Source organism: Anser cygnoides, chromosome 11 (genome assembly GCF_040182565.1).
Source record: "Anser cygnoides isolate HZ-2024a breed goose chromosome 11, Taihu_goose_T2T_genome, whole genome shotgun sequence".
In the NCBI taxonomy this organism is placed as follows: domain Eukaryota; kingdom Metazoa; phylum Chordata; class Aves; order Anseriformes; family Anatidae; genus Anser; species Anser cygnoides.
In genome coordinates this window covers 776,012-790,783 of record NC_089883.1, presented here as the reverse complement: position 1 = coordinate 790,783, position 14,772 = coordinate 776,012, and the positions used below count along the sequence as shown (strand labels likewise).

General features: G+C 43.2%; 1 protein-coding gene and 1 long non-coding RNA gene across 8 annotated transcripts in view; one reads left to right on the top strand and one right to left on the bottom strand.

Annotated features, from left to right (window-relative positions):
• The first annotated feature begins 27 nt into the window (after nt 1-27).
• Nucleotides 28-12,371, top strand: LOC125179799 (uncharacterized). 5 transcript variants are annotated; one of them, XR_007157618.2, is made up of 3 exons: nt 48-4,619; nt 5,404-8,153; nt 9,424-12,371. It is a non-coding gene; the product is annotated as an uncharacterized lncRNA (long non-coding RNA). The 5 variants fall into 5 exon arrangements; XR_007157619.2 differs by having other exon boundaries at nt 50-4,619; nt 5,404-7,195; nt 8,021-12,371; XR_007157620.2 differs by having other exon boundaries at nt 51-4,619; nt 5,404-6,647; nt 6,825-12,371.
• Nucleotides 11,913-14,772, bottom strand: part of GOLM2 (golgi membrane protein 2) — a 23,165-nt gene continuing 20,305 nt past the window's right edge. For 2 of the 3 annotated variants that reach the window (XM_048046248.2, XM_048046250.2), the window contains one exon: nt 11,913-13,658. In XM_048046248.2, coding sequence (XP_047902205.2) covers nt 13,585-13,658 — 74 coding nt within the window. In that variant the 3' untranslated portion in view covers nt 11,913-13,584. The remainder of the gene's footprint in view (nt 13,659-14,772) is intronic. The other variant, XM_048046251.2, reaches the window with a different exon arrangement.

Genomic DNA, 14,772 nt, shown 5'->3' with positions numbered 1-14,772 from the left:
AGGTGAGGTGAGGGCGGGGGGGGGGGGCTCTGAGGGAGCCGTGAGGGGAGCGGGGCGGGGGGGGGCTCTGAGGGATCGGGGGGCCGTGAGGGGAGCGGGGGGGCCGTGAGGGGAGCGGCCCCGCCCGCAGCCGCCGCTCCCTGAGGCGCGGGGCCCGGGGAGGGGGCAGCGGCCGCGGGGTGCCCGAGGGGGCTGAGGGGAACGGCCCCGGCTCGGCCCGGCCCGGCTCGGCCCGGTCTCTGGGCGGCGGGGTGCGGAGCTGGCGGCCTCGCTCCCCCCGGAGCCTGTCCCGCAGCGGTCTGGCAGCCGCCGGCCTTCCCGGGAGGCCGCTGGAGACCGGCCCGGCGGGGGGCGAAGCGCCCGGCCCCTCCGACGCTCCGGCCGGCCCTCCCCTCGGGACGGCCCGGGTTGTGCGCTGCTGCCTTCCACAGCAGCGGGCAGGGCTGCGTTGGGTGCTTTAAGACGCCTGTGGAGCTTAGCGTGGGGCTTTATTCCCACTTTCTTTATTATTTTCAACTTTTCGGCAGCCTCTCGTGAGGTGCTGGGGGTGCTGCCTGCTGGAGCATTTGCGTGCCTTAGAGAAGCAGCCCGAGCACCCTGTGCAGGACAGCAGGGAGGTGGCGGGGCCGGGTTGGTGATTTACAACCTACTAAACTCGTATATCTGATTTTTCTTTCTGTCGGAGATGGCTTTTATCCACCGAGCCTTGTAAACAGAAGTCTTCGGTTCTCAGATTAATATGGTTTATGACCTTAGGACAGCTTCTGAAGTTAGTGCTGAAAGTAGCATGTTTCCACAAAAGCAGCTTTTGTGTGCGCTCTCTCACATAGCAGTCGGCAGAAACCCACAGGTATCGTGCGTTTTCTTTTTCTAATACCTGTTGACTCCCATTTTAGCTTTTAGACCCCCATCATATTATAAAAGTCCCAGCTCTCTAGTCACTTATATTATTTATTGGCTTGTTAAATTGAACCACATCTGCTGCTGTGAAGCCAAAATTTGTTTTAAAATTTTATCACAGCACTCGCTCTTTAGCAGAAGACACTATAAAAATAATTTTACCTTAGTTTCTGAAGAAAAGAAGTGATAAAAAGGCAGCGGAAACAGTGTAGTCCTTATTCAGAACAGGCCTTATTCCTTTAGAGCATTCAAGTATTCCTAAGCACAATCATTACGCATTGTACTTGAATATTTTTTGTATGATCAGCTGTGAAAAAGGTTAGCTTGGACATGTTAAAACTTAATTAAACTGTTTGTCAGTCCATTAAGAGGAACTAGTATGGCAAGATAACTTTGTGATGTCTCATCGTACAAGCCCAAAAGGACATCAGTGATACTCAGAAAGTGGGAGTTTTGAAAAATGGTAGGTGGAAATACTTTTTCAAGCTATGTAATTAAAGTGGAACTAGCTGCCAGAGGAAATCATTCGGCAGGATTCGAAGCAAGCAGATATTTGTACGAATACCAAAACCATCTAGTGCGTTTATAACAAAAGCCGAAAAAACAACATTTAGAAGAGATACTAAAGGGTATGTCTCAGGGTTCAAAGTAATCTTTATGGGAACGAGAGGTGTACTTCTCAGTACTATGGAATATTTAAATATGTCTTCCGCAGTGCTTTGTGCCATCCTCAAATTATCAGGGTGCTGGAGGGTATTGGTGTTGGAGGGCTTGGTCCCGTGTCAGGTGGGACTATAACAAGTCGTGTTGTTAATTGGCATTGCTGTGAAGGCGAAAGTTCAAAGGTCCTCCTGCTGAAACTTGTTCCCCGTGTTAATAACGTATAACGTGCAAGGAGTATTAGCTCTGCCTGTGTGTAAAATGGAAAAACACTACATAGTGCTGTGGCTGCGTGTATGCACGTGAAGCGTTACAAGCTTGGAACGTGTGCTTGCTTCAGAGAAGGCTCGTGTATTGGCAGCGGCAGGTTTTTCCCTTGACAGTAGATTTCAAGGACTGTCAGACTGAGATATTCTAGGTGCGTGTTTTCTTCACTTTACAGAGAAACCGAAGGGAAAAAAATGCATAGTTGCCAGCAGCATTGCACATTCTTGAAACGTTACACTCTGTGAATGCTCATTTGAAAGGCCGTTCTTCATGTTTTATGATTTCCTCCTGAATTCACCTTCCTGCAGCCCCGAAGTCTTGCTGATCTATTAGGTTTTTGTTTACACACTGGTCATGCTCATTGAAAATGACTTGCTTTGGAGTGACTTTCCTATTCGTTACGGAGATTCAGCATGGGTGAGCCCACCAGTTTCTCCTGGGAAGCTGTTTCATGTGTCTGCTTTTAGGGATTGTATTTTGTTTCAGGTTTGAATGTAACTTCCAGCTATTGCGTCCAGCACTTCTCAGCAAGACTCAGAAGTCATACGCTGCTGGAGTTGTTCTTCCCTGCGTCAGGACCCACACGCAAGGATCAGGTCACGCCTGGAATTCTGTTTCATAAGCTGAAGACGGTGCATTCCTAAATCTTGCCTGAGGGGCTTTTTTTTTTTTTTCTGGGGAAAAGGGTTTTATTCCCTGGATAATGTGGGGGCCCTTTCAGTTCTCCAGCATTTCAACATCTTTCTTTATTTGTAGGTACCAGTCGCTACTCTGAGCACAGTCGTTCAATGCAGTTTATTCTGCCAAAGTGAAAATAACTGTGACGTGACTATGAGAGGTAGTTGTGTAAACAAAACAATTCTCGTTTGGGTTTAAATTTTTAAAATCACCTATTTCCAGTATTTGTTGTTTCTCTTGCTTATCTGAAGGGAATAAATTTTGTTTAGTAGGGAAACAGAACCATGCACTTGACTTAAATGAGAAGCAGCTACCAGGCTCTGCTTGCTCCTTTGTGCCTAGGCGTCTGTGATCCAATCTGGCTGTCCAGGAACAGCCCCAGACGTGGTGTTCTGACTGCTTACACTTCAGCTGACGGGAATCAGGATTCAGATGGTACTCTGCGCCTGTTCAGAAACAAAGGCAAGCACAAATTTAAACCAACTTAAATGTATGTTTGATCTAGCACAGAACGTCTTTGAAGTGTTTACGGTCAAGAAACAATCCTCTGGGGATGAAAATACACATCTGCAAGTGGTCAAGCCCAGTTTGGAGAAGTTAAACTGTAGTGTCCATACTAGCAACCCCATCGGTGCTACGTGGGAAGAGATTGATACAGGTCGAGGGATTGAGCGTGCTGGTTTCTGTATCGGCATGAAGTTCTTGCATCAGTATCGTAACCCTTTCTGTCTGTCTTGAAAATTCCAGTGTAATCTACTAAATAGGTATATATGCCCCGCTTTTTTTTTTTCTATTTTCTTTAAACCAGTGCTGTACTAGAGAAACACAGTATCCTTGGTGCTGGAGTCTTTAAAAAGTTCTAGCTATTGCAGAACTCTGCACTATTTCTCCACAGCACTGCAGACTATTGGAAGCACCCAATCTCACTTTTTCTAATTTCTTCCAGAAAAGATCCTATTAAAAATTCTGGTCCTTCTCTTCAAAGAAAGGTCTGAGGTTACTTAAAGTTTAACTTGAAAGTTGAAATACTTGGGTCAGAGGCTATTTAAGGTTCTGTATGTATCCTGAAGCAAGGACTGCAGTTATGATTTCTGGTGAAGGTCTCCGTAATATGGACGAAGCTGAAAGTTGTCGGTTACTGAATTTCTTCAAGGGCTGCTGCTGAAAAGTGAAATAGATTCTGCTAACAATTAGGGACCTCAGAAACCTCGCTTCAAGTGAAATAGCATTTTCCCAGAGCCGCCACGTGGCTGAGGCTGGAGGCACCTCTGGGTCCCTCTGGCCCAAGGCCCCCCAGCAGGGCCACCCCCAGCTGGTGCCCAGCCCGTGTCCAGGAGGTGCTGGAGCTCTCCGGGAGGGCCCCCAGCACCTCTCGGCACAGCCTGAGCCGGGGCCGCAGCACTGCGGGCACAGAACTGCTCCTGGGACCCCGGGGGAGCCTCCAGGGCCCCTTGTCCTGGCCCTGGGCACCGCTGACAAGAGCCTGACCTCACTGCGTCCACCCCTCGGGTATTTACACGCGTGAGATCCCCGTGAGCCTTCTCTAGGCTTTTTTTTTTTTCCGATCCAGCTTTTTTCCAGTATCCAAACAAACTCGTGGTATTTGACGTTTACATAAAGCAAACGTATGATAGGAAGACACTCCGTTGCATATATTTCTTTGCCGTGGGAGAGTGTAAGAACGCTTTGACAGGTGTTAATCACTTTTGTTAATTCACTGTTTGGAGGAAACGCAAAGCTGATAATTCACAGCATGTTTTGAGCAAGCTTAATAATAGGCTGCTGGTACTGTTTTACTGTTGCTACTACCCGAGAAACAGGGTTTTAGGGAAATGCGATGTCATGAATTCAAATAAAATTTCATCTTTTCCTGTGTCGTGGAAGTTGAAGCAATCGCTGTTCTGTGGCGTGTTTGGCTGTGTGCAAGCGTGGAAACGCTTCAGTTGCTGTAAGACACGTGGGAAGCAGTGAGCTTGTGGCGGTGAATTCTCCACGTACCACAAGGGCACACGCGTTTGTTCAGGCCAATTGCCGAGAGTCCGAGGGGAGCAGTACGTGGTTGTGTGCGCAGGGAGCTCGGGGCAGTGCCGCATCGCCGTAGCTGTGCCGTGAAGGTAAGGACCCGGCTCCTCTTCCTCCTCCACTCCTGGCTTGGCCTCTGGCGGCTCGAACATTGCAGCGCGTGTGTGGGGGCAGGGGGGTTCACGATGCCTCTTATAAAACCGGTTGTTTCTGCAGAGGGTCTGTGGCACGTATTAATGCTCCACTGAAGCAGAAGTGCGTGACAGCCTCGGGTCCAGTCACCCTGGTGTATTTCCCAGGCAAATCATGCTGTGAATCCCTGAAAACGTGTAATTTTGTACTGCAAAATGCTTACAAGGGTCCTTTTGCTCTGCAGACTTTGTTTTTCACTGGTTATGATTTTGTCTATATGAAAATGTAAAATAATATTTAATAAAATACATATACCATGAGTTATTTAGTGTCTGTTTTCATCTTGTCAATTGTCACTTTAGTCTTAAAGAAATGGAAGCAGAATCCTCTTTGCAGCTGTTAAATTTCGGGAAAAAATGGTTATTTTTCATCTGCTTAATACAGAGCTAATTTTTCCCTTTTGGTGAGATACTACCCATCAGCTTGGTTTTCCTAATTTTAAACTAAATTAGGTTCACCAACGAGTTTTAGCTCTTGTGGGATCTGTGTAACTTTGAGAAAGCTTTGGGAAAACCTGTCTACTGAAAACCCACAAAATTGGATAGTGGGACGAACTAGAACAAATTTCTTCAACTGTTTGTTGTAGGTGCTTGGGTTTCTAATACGCGGCATTGAAATCATCCTTCACTCTTGGTAGCAAAGTCTTCAGCTTGCTATTAATTGTTTTCCATCTGTTCATTACAGAGGTACCTGGAATTCGTGTGGTCGTTGCTGTGCTGAGGCTTTTCCCGCTAAGCAGGATAAACATCCCTCTAATTTGAAGACTGAATTAAATCATCCTGAGAGGAAAATGTAGTCTCCTCTCCAACCCTTTCTGTGGGGGGGGGAAAGGAGGAGAGGAAAATGGAAGTAAGGAGGAGGGGAGGGAGGAAAATAGCGGCAGGGAGAGCATTGACTGAACTCTGGTTGTTTTTTCCCCTGTTCTTAACACGCTAAACTTCTACCAGCTTCAAATTCCATTTATGTCTCTGAGGTATAAGAGCGTACTCATATTTTAAACTGAAACAAAGATTTTTTCCTCTGATTTTTAACAATGTAATTGATTTGAGCGTCTGTAATGGAGTAGCAGTTGCATAAGCTTTGAAAGTTCATATCCCATTTGTATGCTAATGTCTCCTCAAGTCAGATTTCTCTTCAGGGCTGGGCATAAAAACAAAGTACTGCAATCACTCGCTGATCAAAAATGACTTGGGAATATGTATTTTCTCAGTTTGACCTTGAGCAAAATATTTTTGGCATCCGAACATTAATTTACATGGACTTATGAGTGCTTTTAAAGTATAGCCTTTTATAATTGGGGTTTTTAAAGTTTGATTATTTATGCAAAGCGTATAGGTGTTCTGTTCTTTTGTAATTTTGCATTTGAAATCTTTAGGAAATGGGGCAATTGCAAGAATTTTCTTGGCCTTTGATATGGTATCAGCTCAAAGTGTTTGAGGAATTTAGTATTTTCCTAAACTTCCTCACGCAGTTGTTATATGTTAATTAGTTTACATCTGTACTGTGCTTTGAAGCTGTAAGGTGGTGTTATTCTTTAATTAAGAGGTCGGTAGAGATCACCATGTTTAAGTGGGTGCAGATAGTTCACAATACATTGAAAGCAATTCTTTCAGTAACCCTGCTGCCACAGCCTGCATTATATTTTTAATTACTCCATTATTCTACTGGATGCCAAAATCTGGGGTTTGCCTCCTGTCCCTAAAGAACGAAGGCATCCAAACGTCTGCTGTTTGGCCAGCTGCCATTATTCCTTTACACCAAGGACTACGTGTAACAGTTGTTTATTTAGCCTGTGCAGCTTTTAGAGTTCAAGTAAGTTTTGGAGACTGAGATAGGAGAAGTATTGCAGGCATTTCTGAACACTGGCTTCACCCACCCTAAGACTTCTTGGCTGACATCAGAACAACTTCAGACAGCACGGCAATGCGGTAATTTTTTACTCCGTTTACTCTTTCTGTGACCTGGCAGTCGTGGTAGTTACTACACTTGGCTTTTGAAATGGCAAGAGGAAAGTAGAAAAGGGTTGAATTATGTGGAAAGCTTCCAAAGAAGTGCACACGTTCAGAACATACTTATTTCTTGTTCCTTTTTTTTTTTTTTTGTAGGATGGATAGATTTCTTTGATGGGGATTAGTAGGATGCCTTTGCTCAGGATATGTTGAATTGGTCCCATGAAAATGATCTTATAAGGCAAGATCCGAATGTTTTGGATCAGTCCCTTCACCGGATTGATCCCTCCTGGCGTCAGGCACTCTGCCTGTCTGTCTCGGTCAGCAGCGAGGGGCTCCAGTACTCCATGGAAGACGGGAGAGAGCCGAATCTCCATTGGGAGGAGCCTGTTCCTTGCCATGAACTAAAAGGAAGCCCAGAACAATTATACACTTCTCAAATTATCTTTGAGTGCCTGAAGTTGAGCAGCGTGAATCAAAGCCTTGTGCCAGGAATGAGCTTAGTGCTGCTACCAGAGTTACTGCGGGTGTGTGCCCGTCCTCTGCTCTGCGAACAACGGGGTTTCCATTTCATTGCCGCCCCAGGATGAGTTTTATTAGTAGATTGAAAAATTAAGTGTAGGGAATGAAAGTGGAAATAAAGTCTCCAGGCTGCCCCTTAACAAACTTTTGGAATGTTATGATCTATTGCAAAATGGTTTGGAGAATTCAGACGGTGTGTGTAGTCACTGCTAGCCCCGACAGCGATTCAGATCGCTTGCAGTTACTTGCAAAAGTAGTTCCTTATGTTTTATTATTTTTTCTTTTTTATTTTTTGATGAAGAATTGGAGGCAGAGGGATAAATCAAGTTTTATCAGCTAAGGCATTTTTTTCTCTAAATGTGGTACCATGGGAAAATTAAATGTTTTTCACTTTTTTTAAATAAGGGATGAAAGAATGAAGCTGTTGGTCAGCAGTGTCTCACAAGTTAATACAGGTTGTTCAGATATACACTAGGGCAAAATAAGAGAAAATAGATTTTTTCTTATTGCATATGGATTTGCTTTTTCTTTTTCCCTTAGATCTCGAATCGGTAGGAAGCCATTTTTTTCAATAAATACTCTTAACTCAGTCTGGTGTGTTTGCAGCGGTATGCAGGGGTAGAGCCATTACTCTTTGGGTGCCTAAGTGAGGGTAGGGAAAAGAACGAACTAATAAGAAATCATTGTAGAAAAAAACTGAAAAGCAAATTATTTTTGTTTTCTAGTAAAGTCAAAATAACGTAAGCTCCATGCCTTTTATTAGCCGATGTGTTTATCTATTTATCAGTTTAGAGGACTGCATTTAAAATTTAGTGTAAATATATTTTCAGCTAACGTGACCCCTAGAAGGGCAGTGTGCCTGGCTGGCTGAAGAGATTGCTGATAAAGAAATGCAGTCAGGATTCTGCTTCAAATACCGGCCTCTTCACACCACCGCGGCTACAAGCCAGGCTCTGATGAAGGGTAGGTGCTCGTCCTCACCACACTGCCTCCCTTCAAAAATTTTCCTAACAGTGACGGTGCTGAGTGCTTAGCGATGCGAAGTTGTAAGGTGAAGCGAAACACTTGGAATTGTGTATGAAAATGTATGTATGAAAACTGGGTGTGAGTTTATGAAAAGAGAGGAGAAGATCTGTCGGTCCTGTTAGCTGCTTTTTTCAAGAGATTACTCCGTAGATGCATTGCCATATAGATGAAAAGTTATTTACGCATGAGCCTTAAAAGAAGAATCCAGCGCACTGCGTGCTGCTGTCGCTATCTGGACATATTGTTTAAACAAAAGGATCTGGGCTAGGCCATCGTTTAAAGATGCTGTTTGATATTTCTTGTAAACCAGCTCCACCAAATGTGAGAGCCAGTTTTATTTTAAAGTCTAGCTGGTGGTATCGGGGAAGCAGATGTTTAAGTAGCGCTCGCTCGCTCTCAAATATGTCAACGTTTTGTATGCTGCCATTTCCATGGAAACAGGTACTGGCTCAGCCAAAATGGCACAGGGATTTCAAAATTAGGTTTTAAAAAATAAAATCAGGATAGGTTAGTCATTCATGTTTTTACTCATACATGCTGATAGTGGTGGTGCTGACAGAATATCTCTTTCGAATATATTAGGTACAGTCATGCGAACGGCAGGTCAGTGATTCATATTTTTAATTAATGTGTTTAAAAAGTGGGCTTGTGTTTGATGGAACTTTATTAGAAAAGGATGCATTTATTGCATTTTGTTCAGCATCTTCTCTTCCATGTGTTTGAGAGCAATCACATTTTCATCACTTCTTTAGGCCTTCACCTTCCTGAAAAAAAGCTAAAATATGTTTTGGATGAGAACTGCGGATTCAGACTAGTTGGCAAACTTTGCACTTTGTTGGTTTTTTTGTTTGTTTTTAAATATAAGGTGTCTCAGGAAACAACAAAATGATCGTTTGTGAATTTGGAATCTTTAGAAGCCTGTAAAAATGAGGCAGGCCCCACTTCTTCGGGCTATTTGCCTTTGGGGACGTTTGCTTTAGGAACAGCCTACTTACAGCCAAGGCAGTTATCCCCGTTCAGCATTGCTGCTGCATTAAAAAATTGGAGTAAAGCAGTGGGACCCGCCGCTTCCCAGGCTGGTGTGCAAAGAGCAAATCTCATAGGAAGCTGAGGACAAGCTCCAGGAATTTGTGAAAAATGGAGACACCTCTAGTTGTCGTCTTGTGCCTTCAGCTTGATTGTTCAGACATCTGAATGTATTTTCTAGCTCAAGCCATGGCTCAGTGTCTTTCTGCAGTATGAACCGAGCGTCCCACGTCCCCGGAGCAGTGGTTCCCGGCTGTCAGGAGAGAAGGGAGCGGGAGGTCGGCGCTGCAGGTGTGAAGCAATTGGAAAGGCCTGGTGCAAGGAAGGGGGAGGGAAAGGCAGCGCCAAGAGAACGCTGGGGCACTTCGCTACGAGCCTGGAGCCTGCATTGGCGTAGCCCAGAGGAGACGGCAGGCGCTGTGGGGAGGGCAGGAAGGCAGAGCTGGCCTGAAGGAGCACAGGGAACAAAGGCGCTGCAGGGCTCAGCTAGTGGGGTGGAGGAAGCAGCAGCAGCCACATGGCTGTGCGAGGAGATGGCGTAGGAAACAGCTGTAATGGAGCCACCAAAAAAAGAAAAAAAAAAAAAGGAACATTGCTCTAAAAACATTGGCAGTTTCCCAAAAGAACACAGACTTTTTTTTTCTTCTTCACCAAAGTGGAATTTGTTTGACAGAACAATTCCCCTTAGAAATAAAATTCTTTAAACATTGGATCACTAAATAATGAAGGGTAAAGTGCTTAGCGACCTAAATTAGATTCCTTAAAAGGATACCCACTAGGATCAAACTGTGTTTCGGTATGGGCTCCGCTGAAGTGAAATATTTTCCCAAAACATAGGGGCAAAACAAACCTACAATTCATGCGTACAGCTTGCTGTCCAAGTCTGCTGGCACTTTCCAAATAGCAAAAGGGAATTGGTAGCGTTTGCCTCATGTCAAAACTTTGCTGAGCGCTATCGGTGCATCAGCAGCGGTGCTCCTGCTCCTGCCAAGGAGCCACCAACCAAGCCAGGAATGAAACTTTCATCCAGGACAGGCTCTCACGGCTCCCTTTCATAACTTTGTTGCGTTTTTCCCTTCTGTGTTAAGGATTCCCTGGGCGATTATGAAAGAAGCCATGAAACTGAATACCAGTTTCTCAAGGAATAGGATAGAAAAATGCAAGAAATAAGTGTACTGGATGAGGCCAAATGGCCATCTGGGCTGGCATCTTACCAGCTTACTAAAATAGAATGAAGAATTTTTCTTCCTCTTGCCTGATCAATTTCAACCTGTAAGTAATGTGGTTGCAGACACAGGCTGTTTCTGGGACGGGGAAAAGCAGAGCGGAGTTCTTTGTAATGCTTCACTCACTGGAGTAGTCATATGACAAATAATTTGTTGCAGACGTACGCTTAGTGCTGCCCTACAAACTAAGCCTTGCTCAAACACGCCTGCAACGCTGGTGTGGGTTGTCAGGTAGCGTGGTCTGCTCCAGACCAATTCATGGCAGAAGTGAGGTGTGGTAATAAAAGGGCAATGGCGCAGCAAGGCATCGAAAGCTGGCGTGAGTAGTGGTTTTATTTTGCTATCAGAAGATCTAAAGAATCTTAACATGAGACCTGTGGCATACAAGAAAACAAAAAAGTTAATATGCAGTAATGAATTGATTATGCATATAATAGTTTTAGCAGGGCTATAATTATCAAATTAATCTATTTTTAAACATCAGTTATTTAACAATTTTGCTTAAAAGTACTGGATAATGTAATTCTGTACTATATATAAGTAGTCAGGTTTCATGGAAAATCAGAATGAACAGGAAAAAAAAACACATTAAAGAATCCTGCATGTCACTGTGGAGGTCAGTCACAGCAGTGAACACCCTAAGATGATCCCTGAGCATTAGCAGAGCATTCCCCTTTTTGATAGAGAAGGGGTATTTGGTCAGTGTTTTCAAAAGCACCACGCCCATGCAGACTCAGAGAAATAAACTGGAAGGTTCAACATTCTAGAAGATGGCTAAAAAATAAAATTCTGATAATGTAGCTCCCCATCATGTTACAGGGAGAGAAAGCTCTTTATTGTCCTAAGAGAGGCAGGGTATGACCACAGAATCTACCCGAAAACGGTCCAGGTGGCCACGTAAGCACCTGCCTCTCAGCATATGTTCCTCATGGGAAATCAGATTAATTCATAACACCAGAAGGCTGCTGACTTTGGTGTGCATGTGGCCAGTTATCAAAGGGCAGCGCGACTGTTGTACGCTTACCCACGTACACCCGCACAGTAACCTGTTTGCTTGACCAACAGTCCCATGGTTCAGGGGGTGCAACCATGCGGCACCGGAGTGACTTGCGTAGGACTGGCCAAAGAAGTTTTTATTCAGCGCCAGAGGGTCTGCAATTGTAGTCACTGCGCGTGAAGCTCATTCTTGGGTTAAAATGTTCCAGGGAACGTAAGCTTGTACTGCCTTCCAAGCTTAGTTTTTTGTCACATTCAGGGCACGTAGTGACTTCTCTATCTCATGCCCCGTCCCAGAAGTTGGCCTTTATCAAACAGCTGTAACCACTGCTGATGTGCCAGAATACCTCAGCTTCGGTGAAGGCCTCAATTAATCCAACTCTCAAAAGTCAAAAATCACCTTGACTTACACTTTTGCTGCAAAAGAAAAAAGCCAGAAAGCCTCACAAACTTTGAACAACTTAATTTATTAGAACCCATATACGTTGCTTTCATTAGAAGAATCAAGTTAACACCTAATTCAGGGCGAAATTACATTAAGACAAACAAAAAGTTGCAGTGCTTAAATACAGTATTTACTGAAGACTGCTATTCTTAGGATCCTGGTACAGGTTTATACTTACTGTGTGGTATTAGTACGGTGTCTAATTTGGAGGAGGTTCAGCATTTTATTTTTAACTGAAGGGATATCACACCATGCAAAGGGCTATTCCCCCCATCTGCCTCCCACGAGTAGGATGTAATGAAGAGCTCAAGCCTTAAACAACACAACAAAACCCTTGAGATGCATCACCAGAATTTGAATTTTTTATTTCTTGTATACTGAAGATTCATTAGAAGAATATCCCTACAGCTAAAAAAAAAAAAAAAAGGTACAACTTTTGAAATTTAATAGGTCCACTGAAATGACATCGAGCAAACCTTAACTGTTATTTGAAATTGGAACCTGAGTGCAGAGATAAAGTACAATCACCCAAGTCAAAGGTCCTATAATTTCTTTTCACAGTAGCCCTTTTGGAGAAGCAGGTTGGGTTAATAACCTTAATTTCCTCTACTGTACATCAATTGAATCATTTCCGTAAAATTCAGAAAGTGCTTAAACACATAATACAAAAAGTATCTAACTTACAAACTCGTCTGAGATAGAAACGCAAAACATGGAACGTGGCAGATGTCGAGAGAGATCTGTATCAAAGTATTAAATTGTAAATTAACTCGAGTGAGTGTGAGCAGGATGGAGGCTCTTGAAACAGTAAAACGGTGGATGCAACATATTTACTGAGGGGAGGGGTTGTTCCTTCCAACAAGGTTCCTACAAAGCTGATGTAAACTTGTCTTTGCTTCTCACTATAACACTTGCTCTTTTTTAACACGTACACAAAAATTTCCTACGAGCTGTGTTGAATTATCTATATTACCTTCTAAAATAAGATATTAACTTTTTTCAGGATGTATCAAATTACTGAAATTCTACTATCACTGATTTCCAGCTGTAGCTATGAGTTTTGGTCACTGGACATTAGACTTAAAACGGTACTTGCTTCTGAGGACTACTTCACTGTTGTATCTTTCCTCAGTTACATTAAGGAAGGAGCAACTTTTTTAAACGTTCAGTTTTCATTCTCAACTGGTAGCTCACCTGCAAAATACAAAAACACAGCACTCATGAAAAAAGCGGAGTATTTTTGCTCATACAGGTATTACTGTAGAAAAGGAGTCCTTTGGCTGTACATTGTTTCCACAGTGTATTTGTTACATGAGATACAAACTGTACAAGTTCTCCAGTTTACAAAGTTTTCTAATTTGCAGAAACAGCTCAGCCCATATTTATAATATTGGTTTCAGATGAAAAGATTCTTACAGATAAGGTACAGTCTAAGTAATTGGCTCAATGTAACAACAAAAATGTAGTTTTAATACAATTTGCAATAGTACAACTATGTACATATGTACACAACTGCTTCCTTCTGTTACTTCACTAACTTTGAGTATACTTATCGGGTTTATTATCAGTTTCTTTTAAAGTATGAAACACTGAAGTAAAAATGGTTCAGTTTGCAGCACTTCAAGTTCTTCAGTTGAGATCTCTTCTCATCTACATTTCCTGTTTCATTCAAGCTTTAAAGAACACCCTCACCAAAGCGTTGCTTGCCATAATCGACGAGGTCATTCTGTAGATCTCTTTCTTCATCATCTGCAATTGAAATATTCAGACCAAATCTGATGTGATACTACTGAAACAGATATTAAACGTGCTTTCTACATCCACATTGAATTGGCTCTGTCTGGTTATGGGAATGAAGTCATCGGGAAATATGGAGGAGGCATATGGGCTTGCAATTACAAGTCCAGCTGTCAGCACTTTGGGAGTTGTCCCCTCTGAAAAACTGTGACTTCACACTATTTAATATCCTTGGCTTTATTACAAGTGTGTTTCACAGATTTATTGACTTAAGAGATTGTAGAACTTGTTAAACTTACTACTGTAATTTGAGAATGTTCCTTTAAATGTTTCAAACTCTCCCACTAAAACCCAACCACAAAGTCAACTACTTTGAAAAGTTGTATCACCAACTTTTAACCCATTCTAGAGTTAAAACATTGTAAGACTTTACAAAACATTGGGTATCTCATGCAACTTGCATAGAGAAGTCATTGTCTCTCCTCCAGGTCTCTGAATAGATTGCAAAGGAGTAAGGTAAGGCTTTTCCCACCTGCTTGCCAGGTTTGAAAAATGGTATCCTCCAATTTCTATCACATGGCACCTTTCTCAGGGAAAGCTTTTTTTTTTTTTAACCAATGCTCAAATTGACTTTGCCGTCAACATTTTTACATACTGCTATCTTGCATCTCAGGCTTGAGTGTAAAATTTGAAGACAGACTTTAAAACGTAAAAAGCAGCCCTCTACCTTTTCAAACCTCTTATCAATGGAAATCTGTGATATCTCAGCCTTGCTGAGGAATCAGCGATACATTCCTCACCACCACTCTTCCCAACTGAAAGAAATCCATCTTGTCAGGCTACCACAGGATGAATAAACAGCCCACCAGCCAAGACATATACTCTTGAATGTGTAGTTCAGCCAGGAAATACACAGCAGCAGAGATGAGAGCACAGCAGGGGCAATGCATGGTAAGCAGTCCTGCAACTGATGCAAAGTGACCAATTTGGGAGTTCCACGTCTTTTCCAGCTGCGTTTGGTTCACATTTACAGCAGCGTTTTTACTTTGTCCTTGGCTGGAAGAATGAAGATGTTCCATCTCATCCTTCCGATCCTGAATGACTCTCTCTCTCTACCACTCTGTTC